At 45.7% G+C, this 18475-nt stretch overlaps 1 protein-coding gene and 1 long non-coding RNA gene across 4 annotated transcripts; one reads left to right on the top strand and one right to left on the bottom strand.

Annotated features, from left to right (window-relative positions):
• Positions 1-48: 48 nt before the first annotated feature.
• Positions 49-17123, top strand: LOC135391946 (85/88 kDa calcium-independent phospholipase A2-like). 3 transcript variants are annotated; one of them, XM_064622527.1, is made up of 17 exons: positions 49-132; positions 706-780; positions 880-1046; positions 2575-2790; positions 3747-3924; positions 4014-4189; positions 5543-5639; positions 5708-5890; positions 8019-8063; positions 8170-8214; positions 9759-10011; positions 11334-11576; positions 12684-12834; positions 12889-13028; positions 13613-13767; positions 14995-15399; positions 16365-17123. In XM_064622527.1, the coding sequence occupies exons 2-16, from the start codon at positions 715-717 to the stop codon at positions 15397-15399; spliced, it is 2520 nt and encodes an 839-aa protein (XP_064478597.1). In that variant the 5' UTR covers positions 49-132; positions 706-714; the 3' UTR covers positions 16365-17123. The 3 variants fall into 3 exon arrangements, with proteins under 3 accessions (XP_064478597.1, XP_064478596.1, XP_064478599.1); XM_064622526.1 differs by lacking the exon at positions 49-132 and adding an exon at positions 139-404; XM_064622529.1 differs by lacking the exons at positions 49-132; positions 8170-8214 and adding an exon at positions 139-404.
• Positions 11660-18390, bottom strand: LOC135391947 (uncharacterized). The gene is made up of 2 exons (XR_010422143.1): positions 12678-18390; positions 11660-12619 (listed from the first exon to the last, which is right to left on the bottom strand). It is a non-coding gene; the product is annotated as an uncharacterized LOC135391947 (long non-coding RNA).
• Between the last annotated feature and the right edge of the window lie 85 nt (positions 18391-18475).

The raw sequence follows: 18475 nt of genomic DNA, 5'->3' as shown, positions 1-18475 counted from the left end.
TAACGATCGCGTTGCCCTTAGCAACCCGTTAATAACCGAACCAACCGAACTCTAGTCATGCCATCATGCAACGCAAACGTAAACCAACACAAACGCCTGCAGGGGGCGACGCCATCGGAACCGCAGTGAGATGTATGTATCTAGCGATGTCTCCGATTTAAACATATTTTTCCCTGTACATACCCACATTGCCAGCAGAACGTGGTAAACTGAGAATCCTTTTCGTTACATAAGCCTGTTAGTATGACCAGCCAGAAGCAACCTACAGTGGATAGCAAATGACGTGCTACAAAAGTTTCATGACATAGCGATACGAGTATACCGTGCTACTGGATAGTGATATGTTTTTACGGCCTTTATTTTCCTCCCTCGAAAATACATAAAAGAGGAGACACGAAATGAACGTGAGTATGTGTCCACGAAGTATAGTGATTAAGAAATTGAGCCACAGATACGGCATAGCACTGCAACTCAATCTTTCGCGCATACAGCTGTGTGCATATAATGATGCGTAGCTGTTCGCTAAGGATGTGTCTGCGACGTTATAATGAATTTGCTTTCATTTATCACTATCCTTCGCTGTTTATAACATCTTAATATAAGAAAACAATTTACAACATTTTAAATTTACAATATCAATGACAATTCCTCTCGCTGTGAAACTTCTGCTCTCAAATATGTGTCACATCTAATTATCTCTGCCAGAGCACGACAATGTCGTTTCTGCGAGGGTTCCTGGGGAACCTGAAGAGCCCTCGCTTGGAACCTGAACCACACAAGGTGAGACCTTATGTAACCTTGTAAACTCCTGTAAACTGCTGCATGTAAACTCCTTTTCTATGGAGTGTCATTTTAACACCACACTCTTTTTATCTGCAGGTTCTGGAGGTAAAGCCCGACGAATATGCATTGTACAACATCTTGGCTCGCGAGGATGCTCTTATCCTCTACCAGTGTGCCATGGGTTCTTCCGTGGGAGCGGACTTCACCTCGTACGACATCGTGTTGCACAAGGAAGTCACCCGCTCACCTCACGCCGCCTTCAGGTGAACATGTACTCTTTTTGTTCATTGCAGTCCTGTCACTTCATTCGTTTTTAGAATGCCGCATCCTCAGATCCCCATACTGTATGCGAAGCCTGGAAAATAATGAATGCCAGGTTGCTTGGGGGGTGGTGATGTATTGAATAGCTTACTGTTGCGCCTTAGTTTTTAATTTTTTTATTTAGCAATACTGTGAGCCTGTTTCAGGCCCAAATACGTGTCATTACAACAACCAAGGGTAAAACACAACCGTGCAAAACTAGTAATGGCGTTAAAAAAAATAAACGAAACATATTACAAAATACGCAAAATGAAGGCCTGTGTAAGCACTGTGTGAACTATATGCTATATAAGCTTACATAAGCTTATATAGTGACTGCAATGTGAACAACATTAGCAAATCGTATTACAAAATCAATAGATATGATAATAGAGGGCAATATGTTTCACTCTTCTATAGTTTGGAAAAAAAAATTAATATTTAAACGTTTCACAGGATACACAAATAAGGAAGGAATGTTGTGTTGTGGTTGGGTCTTGCCGACTGGCGGGCAGGTGGGAAAAGGTACGTCTGGAATCGATACCAAGACAGTTATTACTAATTAGGTAAAAAAAAATTCAACCTGTGTATTTTTTAGGGATGGGCCAACGGAATCCTCAAATCCTAGGCAGGGATTCGAGATTCGGGAATCCGGCAAATCGAATCTTTCAAATCCACCAACCACGTTTGTTTTTTTATTTTTAAAATTGGCGCCTTCGATAGTCCGCTGAAAGCCTGATTCGCCGGCGGGCCTCGGGGTGCACCGAAACCGCAGCACAAAGCTCCGACATTACAAGTTTAAAAGTAACATGGTTTTGCTTGTGATTGTTTCATAGTTTTATGGAAATAATCCAGACTCGAGAGTTTATGTATTTCCTGTAGTCGATGAAAAACACGTTAAATAAATTACATTTATGAAGACGTACTATATCGGTATGTTTTCTCATGAAAGTGAACTATTATTTGATTTGTTTTTCACTAAACAAAGGTATAAACTACTGCTTCAAAACACTTTTCAATAGAAGTGTTTTTCCACCTGGCTTTTTAAACTCTTTATTTTAAGAAAGGATTCGAAAGATTCGAGATTCGTAAGATTCGTGGATTCACAGAACCTTCCTTGGATTCGGATTCGGATTCGGATTTGGGAAATTCTGGATTCGTCCCATCCCTGCTAGTTTTCTTCGGACCTGCAGTGACTCTAGGTGTGCCCGTTGCAACAATACCGGAACGGAGTCTGAATGTTCGTATTTTGAATAAATGAATCTGGCTGATAATATTTGAACACGTTCAATACTTTGATCGTGTCAGTTGTGGCCAGCGTCACATCAATAGCTGAGAGCTATAGGCTTTGAGCTTTATTACCTATGGTTGGGGCTTTGGGGTTGGACCCCCCCCAAAGCCCTCCCCTCTTGCTACACCACTGTGTCCAATGTGTTGGTACCTTCACCGACTCGAATGCTTCAGAACATAACGGTCGAGTGTGTTGTACAGTGTACTGCGGACGAGGGACGCGACGGAAGCAGAAGACGGTTTCGTCCTCCTGAGAGACAAGCTCCCTCTGCTGGTTGAATGTGTTCCTGATGCCTGCACCAAGGACCTGATCCAGGAGGTGGTGACCCTCATAAGAGCAAACCCCTCTTGGAATCTGGCCCATGTTGCTGCCCATCTCGCACTGGTCGACTGCTTCAAGAACCCCAAGGTGCTCCCGTGAGTTCCTATTTCTTTTCACGCAACCAGGAGTATCCTTGGCAGCCGTCTCCGGTTCGTCAAAAAGTGCGAGGGGCAGTGCGAAGGAGTGCAGACCAAGTGCACGACATGTGCTGTGCTCGTGCAGAGTACCGTTTAAAAAAAAAGGATTATGGGTCGATCCTGCGTATAAGTCGACTACATTTTCTGGAGTCAAAATCTGTAGTTTCGACTGCCACAGTCAAAAACAGAAAAATTATGAGGGGGGTCTTCACTATTCGTTTAAGATTGGCTTACCTTACATATGGGTCTATTCCCAGTTACTACATATGGAATCATGACTATGCCTAGAGAGCTGGCCTCAAATTTTCCCTCTCCCTCGCGCGCCTCGCCCACCCGGAAACGTTCATTAAAAGCAAAAACAAACAGACAAACAACCAAGGGCATCGCTCAAGGACGCTGCAAACGCGCCATTCAAAGTCCGCGCCTAACAACAGGCAATGAATCAAGCCATCATAAAACGTTCATCCCTACAAGGTTGCTCCCTACAAGGAACGCACGTCCCTAATCGAGCAGCACCATCTCTGGAACACAAGCCAACTCAGGGCCGTGGTGGATGGAACGACCCAGTGGATGTAGCATCTCCAAAAGCACGTCTCCGTCTGCATTCGAACATCTGCCCCCAGATGGCGCTCAGCCGACGACGCCCACACGTCCTCCCATTGGCGTGCTCCGGGTGGGCGGAGCGCGCGAGGGAGAGTAAAAATCTGATGCCAGCTCTCTGGAGCGTAGTCTGAATCATCACTAACAAGCCCAAGTTGTTGTGGTTTTTGAAACCATAACAACTTGGTACCGTAACAACCGTAAGTTTTTAAATGCTGGCCGTCGCAAGGTGCATCAGGTGTTTGAAGAAGTGTATCTTGCGTATTTATTGGGAACCATGCTCTTGCATTGCTTAGAACACTTCCGATTAACAGGCTGATCGGCGAAGCGACATCAGACACCCGCGTGACGCCATTACACGTGGCCGTGCGAGCTCAGAAGTTGGCTGCTGTGCAGGCCCTGATGGCTACGGATGTGCCTCTGGATTTGGTGGACCAGAATGGAGACACCATTTACCACATGGCTGCCATAACCAACAAGGACATCATCAGGGTACTTACTATGGCTGGGCAATAGTGGCCACACGTTGTCTGGGTGCTGTACTGTGCGTGGGCATTGTGTGATGACACCTCAATCCGCAGGCCCTCTCTGCGCGTCCTGCATCCCCAGCATCTATCAACGAGGTCAACAGCGACGGCTACACTCCACTGCAGCTGGCCTGTCTCGCAGACAAGCCAGAGTGCGTGCGAGAGCTGCTTAAAGAGGGAGCAGACGTCAACTCTGCTTCCGTCAACCTCGATCGAAACATTGGGACATTGTGAGTGGCCTTTCTTGTTTGCTACTAGAGAGCACTGTATATTTAGGGCCTGACTTTTTCGGGCTAAACCCGTATTCGCCCGATATTTACACCCCGAACGAAATCCGTAAAGTTCGGGTTTAACCCGAATCTACCCGAAAACATCCGGGTCACGTAGCACGCTCATGAGCGTGCATTAAAATAAAGTTTGATGACGTCGCTAAACATTAGTTTCGTGTTAAGACAAATTTTTGTTAAACAAAAAAAAATCACCCGAATACACCCGAATTCCTGACGACAGAATATGCCGTAACGGGATTTAACCCGAATACACCCGAATTTTCCAATGAAAAATATCACCCGATATTTACCCCCCGAATTTGGCCAAAAATAAGACCCGAAAAAGTCAGGCCCTATGTATATTTCAGCATACACCCCCCCAACCCTCCCTCCCTCCCCCGAAAATTATCAGAATGTGAGAAATGTCCAATGTACGACCCCCATTGTTGCATAACGCACCACGACGTGAAAATACTGACAACCATTAGTGCGCACAAACTGTAAAGTCTACGTCACCGTTCATGCCACCGCCACCGTCGTTTTGTTGTCTGACGCTTCGGAGTGCACAGAGTTGTGTGTCGCGTTAGATGAGTGGAGTATGGAACACTCGCGCCCCGCACATATTATTATGTAAAACGCACGTATTATTTACCTGAGAATACGGTAATTTTGTGAATGGCATGCCTCTAGATGGCTGACTTTTGGGAATCGTTTGTGTGTGAGCCATATTTATGGGAAGTGGTGCTGCCTTCCACAGTGTCTGAGGATGGCTGAAAACTGATGCATGTGGGAGACCATATGATGCTCTAAGAAAGCCTGTGAGGCGACGTACACGAGTATGCGTGGAAGCCTGAGACACTCTCTGCTTAAACAACAGTGTAATCTATATTGCAAGCACTGTAAGCTAGAAGTATTGTAATTTTGAAGCACTGTAAGTTAGAAATATTATAATTTGGAAGCACTGTAAGTTAGACATATTGAAATTTGGAAGCACTGTAAGTTAGAAATATTGTAGTTTGGAAGCACTGTAAGTTAGAAATATTGTAGTTTGGAAGCACTGTAAGTTAAAAATATTGTAATTTGGAAGCACTGTAAGTTAGAAATATTATAATTTGGAAGCACTGTAAGTTAGAAATATTATAATTTGGAACTGCTATTATACTTTGGAAGCACCAGGTGCTTCACAACGGCAGGTGTTTCCATGGGGACACTGGTGCAGGAGAAAGCATCATAGGAAAGAAAATACCACTTTCATCAACATTGTTTCAGCTGTTGCAATGACACCCGTGTAGAGCAGCTGTATGTTTGTTGCAGCCTAGGAAAAGACCACGTAGAGCAGAATGTGCACAACTTCCAAATTGACGACATGAAATTCGGTGGAACGCCCCTGCACTGGGCCAAGACAACGCAGGTACTGCATTCACGACCTTTATACAACCCTAGGAAGTGGCTCTTGTAACCGCGTTCAAATTCCGCCAGTGCCTGGAGACGATGATAGAGCTGGGCTGTGACCTGGATGCCAAGAACTTTCAGGGTAACACTGCACTGCACATCATGGTGGCCAGAAGCAGACTATCCTGTGTCGTCAGCCTCCTGAGCCACGGAGCAGACGTCGACGCAGTTGGCAGCGATGGTGACACACCGTTGCATACAGCTGTGCGGGTAATGGGCTTTTTCCTGGTCTGCTCTGTTTCATAACTTAAAAACCCGAGACTAGGGGACAAAAAAAAACGACAAACACAGACAAGTTTTTTTGTTTTTTTTATCTATACCATCAGCTTGCTTGCTACCTCTCTATCCTCTCGTTATCTGCTCTGTTTGTGTCTTGGGATCTAACAATATTCTTGAAGCTGCTTATATGTAGAGCCTGAAGTTTTCGGGAAATATTTCTTTCTCAATTTGGGGCGTAAAAATCGGGTAAATAAATATGTGCTCAAAATCCGTGCAAGTTCGGGTGAAAAAAACTTCCAGAATGTTATATTTGGGAAGAAATCGGGGTCGGTTACTCACATCAACATTATTGGCTTGGTACAAGCAGTTATGTAACCGCATTTTCTACAAAACAAGTTAGTGTGCATTCTCAGTGAGGACAATTCGACGGGTAAAAATCGGGTTTCACCCTGAAGAGGCAACGTTAAATTCGGGGAGGAATCGGGTTAAACCCGAAAACCTCAGACTCTACTTATATGTGGTACTACTGTACATACAAACTGTTTGAAATGTCGGCAGTTCTCTACGTGAGACTTCTGCTTCGCTCTTGCTGCGCAGGATGACTGGATTTTCCAATGAGAGATGAAATTCCACTTTACAGTGTCCCCCTGAATTGTATTCTGTGGAAATTGTGTTCCCACTGACTTTTTTTTACGCTAATGATATGCGCAATAGCTGTGTGTTTGGTAGTGATGTTGTAGAATGTTGCAATTGCTACAGTGGAACCTCGTTAACGCAAACCTAGCGGGGACGCGGAAAATGTACGTATAAAGCGGTACATACTACGTCATAACCGCAAACGATAATTTGTGGAAGGACCGAACAAGCAACACACAACAGCAGTTGAAAGCAGAAATACCTTCAGCGTTGCAGAGTGCAGAAGTAATGTGTAATGCCATGCTTATCGCACGATCTCTCCTCTTTTCCATGGTGGAGAGATTTCCAAACAATGGCCATGCATGTTCGATGAAGCTGACAGGCTTCCTTTTCCCGTTGTCGCAGCACAGTGACCGGAATCGCAAGAACAGATAAATGAAAATAGTACGTACTAATCGACGCGATGCTCATGATGATCAAGAAATGCTACGTGTAAAGCGATCTTGAAATGCATTGAGTTCAGTGACTGCTCAGTCGGGGAATCGACTCGGATACTTCTAAACGGAAACTATGGCTCGTGCGGGTAGGTACAAGCGAGGTTTCACTGTATGCCATGTTTTACAGTTTTTTGTTTGCAGTTTTACAGGATTTGGTCATAATGCCGTGCTGTCAAAGGAACAATTCTCACAAAATTTAGGATCGCAGCTGTTTGCAAAATTGAAGTCGCGCGAAATATTTTGAATGACGACAAAACAAGTATGGGCATTGGAAAATGTCTGCAACTCAGCTTTAAGAAGCCAGGATGACTAACTGGGTGTGATCTGCCTCTTGCTATTTTTGTACACCTGGGAACTAAATGTAAATTAGCATTTTGTCTCCCGCCGCCGTAACAAGACTCGGATGGCATCTAGGGGGATGAAAAGCCTCATACAGTCCAGTGCACGCATGTTTTAAAACTAAGGCAAAATATTATCTAAGTATGCCTCTACCAGAATTGGCAGAGGAGTACGATAGCAAAATTAATTACGTGGTTAGGCTAGCAAACATTGCACATTTCAACTGCATCGTAAGAACTAAAAATAGAGGACGGGGTTTGGCCAGCCCCAAACTTTGCAGACAGATAGCCACCTGCCTTTTTTTCGAGCGTTACGTTCCCTTAGAGAGAAAGTAAAAAATCATCATCTTGTACAGGTCTCTAAAGCTAGCCAAAAATTCTAACAAAACGTCAGGCAGATGTTACCAGTCTGCAACGTTTGGGGTCGTCTAGACACCCCGTCTTCTATTTTTAGGATGTGATCGAAATATGTAATGTTTGATAGGCTAACCCTGTAGACCGCACAGTACTCATGAATTACATTATGTGGTAAGGCCGCACTCAGTAGCCATTTTTTGCGGTAATTTGTTATACATCTTAACTAACTTTTATGGAATTTTACAGTCCCGTAAAGGCCCATCAACTTTCACGTGTCTTCCGTACTTGCAGGTTGCTGTGCCGTCGCAAGAAAATTGGACATCATTCTTAGAACAGGTGCGTGCACACCACAGTATTTTTGTTAGTTCAGATGAGTGTTGCTGGGGTGGGATGTGATAATGACACCGGAAGTTTTATGTTGAACACAACTGCAATCTGTTAGGCTCTTAATACAAAGGCAACGAGCCCGAAGTTAAGACCTTCTAGGGTAAGAATGAATGAGCAATATTATGTAAGTAAATGCTCAGATTTTATTTATTACGCCGGTAACGTATCCGCGGGATAGTATAACTGAATCGCAGGCACAAAGGAATCGTAACGTTATTACAACCGTTACGGTTCAGTAATGGAGCTGTCTCAACTTTGAAAAATTTATCACAACACCTTGAGGGTACCGTTGTTTACCTTACCTCACCAGATGGTTAAATCAATCAACGGCAAAAAAGCAAGCAAGCTTGCAGCAAAGGTCCATGACGAAAACCTGAGACTTGGGACAACAAAAAAATTAATAAAAATGTGCATGAACCAGGCCTCTGAATACCGTATTTGCACACGTATAGAACGCACATTTTTCACGTAACTTCATTGTACCCCAAACGGGATGCGTCCTACATGCGAAAAAAGAAATGGGACCATATCCGTCGTGGAACACTAAAATTCCATTTCCATTTTGTTTCGTCACATCCGAGTACGTGTCGTCTTTGGCGATCTCGAAATCGCAAGTGCCATTTTCCTCGTCCTCGCCATCGAGCGCAGACGATATGCCCGTCACTTTGATACTTTTCACGATTGCTTCGAGTGGTATGCGCTCCCACACCTACACAATCCCTGGCGTCGAGCCGTTCGTAGTGCATATCTTTGTACGATCTCACACGTCACCGCCAGTCCTTTCTGACGATGTCCCTGCACGTACGTAAGAACAGCATCTTCCACTTGCGGAAACATGCCGCTCTTTAGTCCCCGAAGTGCCAGGCGCGTTTTCTTCCACGCCGTCGGGCTATCCTTCTGTTTCTTCCAGTCCCGTACTTGGGTTTCGTTGACAGAGAAATGCCGAGCAGCATCGTGGTTTCCGTGCTCCCCCGCGTACCGAATCGCCATCAACTTGAACTTGGACGTGTAACCCGCACGATTTTTTCATGGAGGTGAGAGTTCGCACGCACGTGGAGAAAACCGCTAATGCATGACCTGTCTTCCCCACCTGTGCCATCAGGGAGGAGGAGGTCAGGGGGAGAGGCCTGAAGCTTGAACCAATGATGTGAAAGCTCCATGTAAGAGGAGGAGGAGGAGATGGAGGCGAGGCCTGAAGCTTGAGCCAATGACACGAAAGCTTCAGATAGGAGGAGGAGGAGGACAGGGAGGAGAGGCCGAAGTTTGAACCAATGACGCGAAATCTTCAGATAGGAGGAGGAGGGGGACACGGAGGAGAGACCTGAAGCTTGAACCAATGACGCGAAAGCTTCAGATAAGAGGAGGGGAGTTGCGAACAGTCAGGGGTCAGACGGCGACCGGGCATGCGAACATGGTCGCCCTGAGGTGCGCCTTCCTCTACTCGGGCCGTGCTTTATTCACCTAAAAAAAAATTAAGTGACTGCATACGGGCGCTCATGGTGCGTTCTATACGTGAGTAAATACGGTACTTGTTCGTGTGCACTTTTTTTTTTCTATTTGTCGTCCTAGTGACGGGTTGTGTCATGGATCTTTGTCTGCTTTGTTTTGACTGTTGTACTACAAAACAAATGTTCCCCTCCCCAGAGCGACGCGTCAGTGATCCAGGCACTGATAGTGTTCGGTGCAGACGTCAACCGTATAAACGAGAAGAATGAAACGCCGCGCCATTTGGCATCCACGTCGCGCATGGGCAAGAGGGACCAGGTTATATATACCCTGCACGCAGTTGGAGCTCACCGCTGCAGCGTCGGTCAAGGCTGTGCAAATGGTTGCGCTCCCGACGGCACGTTCGACGGGACGGCCCCTGACAAACCAAATTTCTTCAATGCTCCTCGTTGTAAGTATATCCTTTGGAATAGATAAGCTGGAGAAAAGGAGAAAATCTTGGGAAGTGTGAACTTTGTCTAGACTAAAGAAAGACAGCTCAGTCAATTCTACCTGGTTAAAGAGAGCCTGATTGGTTTAACGGCAGTTCTCTATGCCGTGCTTTCAGCAACCGTTACTATGAAGACGAGCTGCCATTAGCCATACCGGTAGACACAGAAATCCAGCCTGTTTGAAATCATTTCCAGCGATTGGCTGAAGCAGACGACATATTTACGCACTGTGTAAGTGCGTAAATACTGGTATCAGTGACTGTCTGTCATCTAGCAAGGACGGCACACATTCCAAAAGGCATAGGCCATCCTGTTTTCTTTTCAATCTATAAAACCAGTACGATAAAGTTATTATTATTATTATATTAATTATAATTACTATTATGCTGGCACTGGGGCTAAAACCCCAGTGCCAGCATCACGTCTGGTTGTTTTTATAATCGTGGCCAACCGCCTTCCTCTACTGTTGATTGCTAGCATTCAACACCAATGCAACTGAGCCCTATCTTCATACTGGCTTTGAATGCTAGCAGTCAACAGTAGAAAGCGATGATTGGCCATGATCATAAAAACAACCAGATATGATGTTGAATAAACAGTTTTTCAGTCAGTGCTGCTCGTGTCCGTCCTTTTTCATCTCCATTGCACTGGGGCTTTAGTCTTTTTAATATGAGGTACCAAAGTGCCCAGATCTTAACCCTTTCTATTGTGCAGATGACATCTCGACTCCATATATACATGTGGTGAAGGAGTGAAACGAGGTATTGAGCGGGCTTTCTGCATATAGCTCATTGGCGCCAGGGCCTTCTTGCCCTCCTTCACAATGTGGCATGTATATAGAGACATGGCAAATTCCACTGATTGTTCCAGCGCAGAAAAACTCACGTGGGCTCGATTGTGCACGTTATGCTGGCACGCTACACTGCTCCACATGAAAACTACCATTGTCGTCTGCTTCAACAAGTTGCTGTTCGGAATGCTCTGCAGCAACTTGCTGCAGCAGAGCATTCCAAACACAAAAAGCTTTGTGGCTGCGAATGACAGCTTATGCAACTGCAGACGACATGGCCCATAGCTATGGCCAACTGAAAGCATGGTCGTGACTGAACCAATTCCTGATGATTACGTCATGCTTGAGCAGGACACTAGTCTAGGCTAGTCTAGTCTAGTCTAGGCTAGTCTAGGGGGCGCTGGAGCCCCATCTATATTGTACGCGAAACACAGTGTCGCACCTCAAGTGCCCCCACTTGAACATGCTCGCGAATTCCGTCATTGTTCCCAGTATACAACGACTTGCTGGGAATGGCTGTCGTGAAGTCTGCACTAAGGAGACGTCGTGAAAACCCTCAGCAAAAGAAGCAGTCTGGGCGAGTGCTCTGCCTGGACGGTGGAGGCATTCGTGGGCTCATCATCATTCGGGAGCTCATCTCCCTGGAGATGGTGTTGGGGTGTCCCATCATGGAATGTTTTGACTGGGTGGCCGGCACCAGCACAGGAGGGGTCCTCGCTCTGCTGTTGGCATGCGGTAAGAGCTCTTGCAGGGCATCAACCTTTTGCAGGACCTTCGATCGCACTTTCGTATGTGAGAGAGTGTGGCAGCACACAGAGTCCAAGTTGGGGTTGCATTTATTTAAATGCTCATCTTCCAGTCACGCAAACGCACTACATATTTGGAAAACAGCGTATCTTCCAATCATGTCGATAGGGTACATATTTTGAAAAGGATAACCTTCCAATCGTGCATGTACGGTAGATATTTATAAAAAAGTATATCTTCCAATCATGTAGATACGGTAAATATCTTGAAAAGGGTAACCTTCCACTCATGTTTATCTGGTACATATTCATAGAAAAGCATATCTTCCAATCATGTAGATACGGTACATATTTTGAAAAGGGTATCCTTCCAGTCATGCATATATGGTACACATTAAAAAAAACATATCCAATCACGTAGATACGTGGATACTTTTGAAAAGGGCACGTGATTCGTGGCGTACGGCGACACAGCTCATGCAGTATGGGAGACACATGGGCTGAGCACATTGGCCTACACGTCAAAGTTCATATGGGTTAGCAGACGACGAAACCTAAAGAAGAGCAGCCGCGAAGTCCCCAGTGTGACACAGGTGGCTGAAACAGCTAGATTCCTGGCAATGACCACTTGATCGAGCAATTTCCAAGTGCCAGGCCATGTTGCCATTAATTCGCACGTTGCCAAGTCAGCTTTCCTTATTTTTTTTTTTTACTCTAAGGGAGGATGATTCAAATCGAGGGGGAGGGGGGGGATAAAAATGGGTTTTATCTGGTTTCACCCTAAAACACAGGGCCCTAAACATACAGCTGCCTGTCTTAAAGCTCTGGGCCTGTTTGTTCAAAGATTGTGCTAGGAGCCTCACGTAAGGGAAAACCCTCAGCCACAGCTTTGACAGTGTGTTTGGCACAAGCTGGAAGATAACGAAGAAAGTTCCTTACGGATAGGTGCCTTGCTCAGTTTTTGTGCTAACGAGCCTTGGTCTTTCGTTTCAATGAGCAGCTAGAGGTTGACTGCCCGCACTGACTGTCCACCTGGAATGAGACAGGACATAAAACTGCCACAAAAATAAGGACAAACCTCGTCTCACACCTTTAGGTAAAACACCACGAAGATGTCTCCAACTCTATTTTGGCCTCAAGGACAAGGTGTTCATCGGCAGCCGACCGCACGACGCTGATTCCCTGGAAAGGTTTCTTCAGCGTGAAATGGGTGAAAACACGGTGATGACCGACATTACGCATCCAAAGTAAGTCGAACAGGCGTGCAGACCTTGGCGGAACTTTTACGATGTCTCCTGCAGGCTGATCGTTACGGGTGTCATGGCGGACAGACATCCTGCTGCGCTACACCTGTTTCGAAACTATGATTCTCCAAAGACTATATTGGGGTGGGAGGAGAACAACTCAGAGTTTCCTGCACCTGCACCACCACACCCTTGTGGTATGTTCTAAAGTTCTGATGTATGTTCTGTGTGGATTATATAGAGAACCCTACGTTTTAGGCTAAAACCCGTTTTTACCTTCCATGATTTGTATCATTATCAGTCGGGTAAATCTGGAAAAATTCTGAAAACTAACTTGACAAAGTCCCCATTCAGCTAGTGATACAGGCACAACGGAATGCTATGCGCTGCATATTCAACATGGCTGTTCCGCATCTTACGTTGATAAAAATGCGACAAGCGCACTTTTTTTCTCCACCCGATATCACCCGATTGCAGCCTGCTTTACGGCTCCCGAGATAAACCCCAATTTTTTTTTACCCCAGATTTTCGAAACAACATAAAACCTGAAAATGCACGGCCCTAATTATGTGGGGTTTCGCCAAGATATAGTGCAACGGCAGACATAAAAACTTTTGTTCGTGACATATGGAGCAATGATATGGATTTGACTATACATGCCTTTGACTATACTAGCCTGTTCTGTTCAGTCTCACTTTGTTACAGATTTAGTACTTCATCATGGAAAGCTCGTGACAAAATTTGTACCACTTATATATGTGGCTTTCATTTATGCTGACAGAGCAATTAGTGTGGCGAGCGGCGCGTGCGTCTGGAGCAGCCCCAACTTACTTCCGGCCCTTCGGACGGTTCCTGGACGGGGGCCTCATTTCCAACAATCCCACGCTGGACACCATGACGGAGATCATCGAATACAACGCGGCGCTCAAGGCTACGGTACTGCCATTTCACACGTGTTATCTTAGAACACAAGTAAAGCTTCACTTGGCAGATATATCACTATCAGACAGGGCTCCCAGTTAAATAATCCGTGCTTGTGGCATGGCCGAGTGTATACAGCATCTGAGTTTGTCTGAGCATTTGGGAGGGTAAAAATTGGGCATGTGGCAAAATGTCTGTCCGCTTGCAAGACAGCAACTCATCCACGGTACTCTGCTTAGATTCGCAGAAGAGACCGCGTGTGCCTAACCTTGAGCTGTTACCCCCCCTTGTTTGGGAAAGGGACCAATGAGGTCGCTCCATGGATAACAGGGGAAAGAGGGAAACTGGGGAGATGTACAGAACGCTGATCTACTTACATATAGGGCCTGACTTTTTTGGGTTATATTTTCCAGCAAAATGGGGGGAGGGGGTAAATATCGGGTTATATTTTGCTTCAATAATTCGGGTGTAATTGGGTTGAACTGAACCTGATTCAACTTAATTCTGGTTGAATTGGGTTGGAATAGCAATGAATCTTTGGTTTACTTGGCATAATACACATGACACACCAGTAGATAGAGAGTATCAATATTTAGTCTATGCATCTAAGAGGCAGCCAGGTCTCCGTTTTGACAGTTTATATGAGCATATTTATGCATTTACAACACAGTTTTCAAAGTTCTGTGTTAGTTGTGATGACTTCAGATTCTCCTGGTCCAGCAGTTTTTGGGGAAATACCGGGTTAAACCCTCCGTGAACCTTCCATTTTCTGTAACCGGTCTGTAGCCTAGATCACTATGTTCACATAATCCCCTCCACACCCTAACAGAGCAGCCATTCACTCCGGCCGTAGAAGCCCGCAGGGACCCTTTCTTCCCTCCGGGCTGTTGACCCACAATTCGCATGAACCTTTAAACACGTCACACCTAACCCTTTAAATACCATGCCAATGATGAGGACGGTGCCCAGAAGAAGAACAGTCTCTGTTCGAAATATCGGCGGCTTCTGTCCTGAGGCAACTTCCTTCCTACATCTCTACCGGTTCGCTGGATTTCTACCCATCTACGGGTTAAACCCTGTTTTTCCTGATTTCAATCAGGAGGTAAATATTGGGGGGTAATCGGGTATAACCCCGAAAAGTCAGGCCCTACTTACACAGCATATTGCCATTTTCCCCGCTATTTTCCATAAACAATCCTTCCCCCATAAATATGTGGGAGCTCGTTTTTCCTCGTTCCCCAGGGCCAGGAAGAACACGTAGAGCCGATGGAAGTGATTGTGTCGGTGGGTACGGGTAAAGTGCCGACGGTTCCAGTGACCGTGATAGACATGCTGCACATGGGAACGGGCATCCTGGGCGCTGCCAAGATGGCCTTTGGAGCCAAGGCCCTGGGACAGCTGATAGTGGACCAGGCGACCCAGGCCAACGGACGTCTGGTGGACCGTGCCCAAGCGTGGTGCAGTGCGATAAACGTGCCCTACTTTCGCCTCAACGCTCCCATCTCGGAGGACATGTGCCTGAACGAGACGGACAATCGGCTCTTGGTGCGCGTCCTCTGGGAGACCATGGTCTACATGCGCGGCAGCAGAGCAGAACTGGACGAACTGGCCGAACTCCTCAGACCCGTTAACCACGTCCCCCATTAGGTAAGGCTTTTTCGTAGGCTTGTGAACCTCCTCACCGTCGTGTGCAATTTTTTTTTAAAATCCTTTTCGCACTTTGTGTGCCACCTTTGCGTGATGCGAAATCAATGTAGAGTCGGTGGAAATTAACGATACCGCAATATACGCAGGGTGTTTTTTTTTTTTTTTTTACCTGCACCAATTTAAAAATGCGGAGAATAATCACATTAGGGCACTTTCAAATTTGTCATTAGCTTGGTGGCCATTAGAAATATGGTTGCTCGTGCAGTAGTGCAGTAGTGTCTAATTAATGGAGATATCTCGACGTCTTGCCGCCTTTTTAATGCCTACTAAGTGTTATGTCATTGGCTGGTTCAGGAAGGTGGGTTTGGGGGTGTTGATTCCTCAACCCCCAAAAGTAGGGAGCGAATTTTTTGGGTTAAATGCCTTTCTCAGATTTCGGGGTTAAAAATTGGGCGCTATTTTTTAAATCTGTAATTCCGGGGAAAATCGGGCGATAATTGTGCCTTCGGGTGTTATTGGGTGTTTTTGTTTATCCTCTTGTCTATTAAGTCCTTTCCTAATCTCTCTTTCTCGTTTTTTTTTTTTTTTTTTGGGGGGGGGGGGGGGGGATCGTGACCTTCCAGCGATAATCCTCGAAGGCATAGACAGTGTTGACACACATTGGTGTATTGCTGGGAACGTAAGTGACCCATTCTTACATGTGTTACACGTGGCAACCTTTGTTCGTCTTCAGTGGAAACGTCACTCGAAGATGTCATAGTGACTGGAATTCGGGGAGCGATCGGGTTTGACCCGAATTGGTCGGAGGTCATTTCGTGGGGGGCGGAATCGGGTTTAACCAAAAAAAAGCACCCCCTACCTATAAAGTTCCCATAGAACTTCGATACCGTGTTACATGTGATTACGTGTTAGTTTCACTCACGCTTGAACCTTGTTCTTTGTGAATGTTATTCGGACAAATGCAGCTCAGCATCGTCACATGGAGCACTGAAGACTACATGCTTCAACGGAAGAGAGTGCGGAGCTTCTTCTTCTACTTCCCTTTAATAGCGACGTTCCAAAGGGAGCGGGACCAAGCTGGTTGGTTCGTTGGTTCTACTAAGAGACATCTCTTTCACCGCGGAGCAGAAAGTGGCGGCCCCCTATCGTCAAGTGCGCCGCGACAGAAGACCACCCACCACACATTTCTAGAAGACACCGCATGAATTCGTAGCCCGGCAGTAGCGAAGTCTCCTGTTCTTCAAATTTAAAGGTTCCAGTGAGCAGTAATGCCGTCCCAGCATTTTTAATGACCATTTGGAAAAATGAATTTAGACAGACGTGTTCTTGACGACCTCATCTCGTAGTAGTTTAGCGGAGCGGCGGCATATGTTCGCATACCTGAGACCTTTTCTAGTCTACTTATATACTTACTACTTAGAATTTTAAAATTTCTAATGCAGTGCCTGGTCACCATTGCTCTGAGCAGCATTTCTGCAAGCACGCTACGCTAAGGCTACCAGCAGCGTGTTACATTTACTGTTGCATTCATGCAATTTTAATTATTTAAGGCATAGTTGTAAAGCAATGTTTATTTATACATATTGTACATGTTTACAAGCATTTTGAGCGAAATGTGTTGGCCAGCTTGCTTCAATTTATGCTGTGATACCCTGCGTTGACGCTGGCTTCACCTTTGTCCCGTTACTTTTATGTAAAATAAATATTTTTCCCAAATTCTTAAAGAGTGTCTCCCATTTTATGGCAGAGTAACAAGATGGGATAGGGCAGTGGTGGTGCTCGCTGGTGGGCCTCTCTGTAGATAGGCTCCAGAACGGAAGAAGACACACTCCTACGGGGCCTAGGCCTCCGTGTATTACATGAGTCCTGAAAGCTTCACGATTTTTCCATTGAAAGCGTGTGCAGAACCCATATGGCTTATGCATAGGACCAGGCCTATGAATGAACCCATATGACCCAGAACGGTGATATGTTGTTAGGGCCTTGCCAAGTTTCGGAGTTTCGCAAGCGTCGGCACTGTTCTGCATTTTGGGAAATCGAATGTGTTGTGTGGGAATTCCGAAAACGACGATGGTTTGGTACAGTGAGCTATACCTCACATGCGTGCGGATTTCCAAACAATACGTACAAAATTTTTTGCTTGTTTTGGGTGAATGGGTTCGGAACTACGTGTATATGTGTTAGTTTTGAAAGAAACGTTGATTCGATTCAAAATTCAAACATAGAATTCCGTATTCGATTCGAGACAAAGAGTCATTCGCTTTGATATCCAAAATATCTTAATGTTTGTGCCGCTCACATATATTCCATGATGTACGATTTGACCTTGAAGCCTTCAAGGATATATTGCTGTACATTCCAGCCTCCACCAGAGTGGAATTCTCTTTCTCCGTCCTATCACGCTCGTGCCAGTGGGTGGGTCGCTCACACACTGATTTTCATCAGCGCTGACGCAGACCCAACTTCAGTTGCCGGGAAAGGGAAACATTTGTCTCGAACTTCGCGAAGTTTAAATCTCCTCCCCGTGCGACGTGATCTATTGAACTTAGTTCAGCGTTGAGTAGTCTAGCACCCCGTTCCCCACTCCTTCCTGCGGTCCTGTCTCCATCTGTCCACATACTATGCACGCCATTCATAGCCACTGTTGCTTCATAGCGCTAACATCAGGGAGTTCTAGAATGTCGCACACAGATGCAATTTCTCAAACACAAGTTCTTCACGAATTGTCTATGTCATACACACACGAACACAGACAGACTGACACACACACAAACACAAACAAACCTGACACAACCGCCAACACAGAGCCGAAAACCCTAGCGCAAGACGCGTTCCAGAAAATCAGTTTTGAGAAAGGTTGAGACCATTTTGCACTTTCCTTCCAAGTTTTCCCATTTACGACGCGGGGACGTTCAATGGTTCAATCACAACACGCAGACGACGGTGGTTCGTCTTCATAAACATGACCGCTGAATGCACGTTCGTGATTGGCTCACGCCGTTAAAAACACGATCCTGATTGGCTGACTTGTAACGTCACGTCGACGAGCGCGCATGCTTTCTGGATCTAGGTGGTG

The sequence above is a fragment of the Ornithodoros turicata genome, chromosome 4, assembly GCF_037126465.1.
Source record: "Ornithodoros turicata isolate Travis chromosome 4, ASM3712646v1, whole genome shotgun sequence".
Lineage (NCBI taxonomy): Eukaryota > Metazoa > Arthropoda > Arachnida > Ixodida > Argasidae > Ornithodoros > Ornithodoros turicata.
This window is presented reverse-complemented; position numbering and strand designations above follow the sequence as displayed.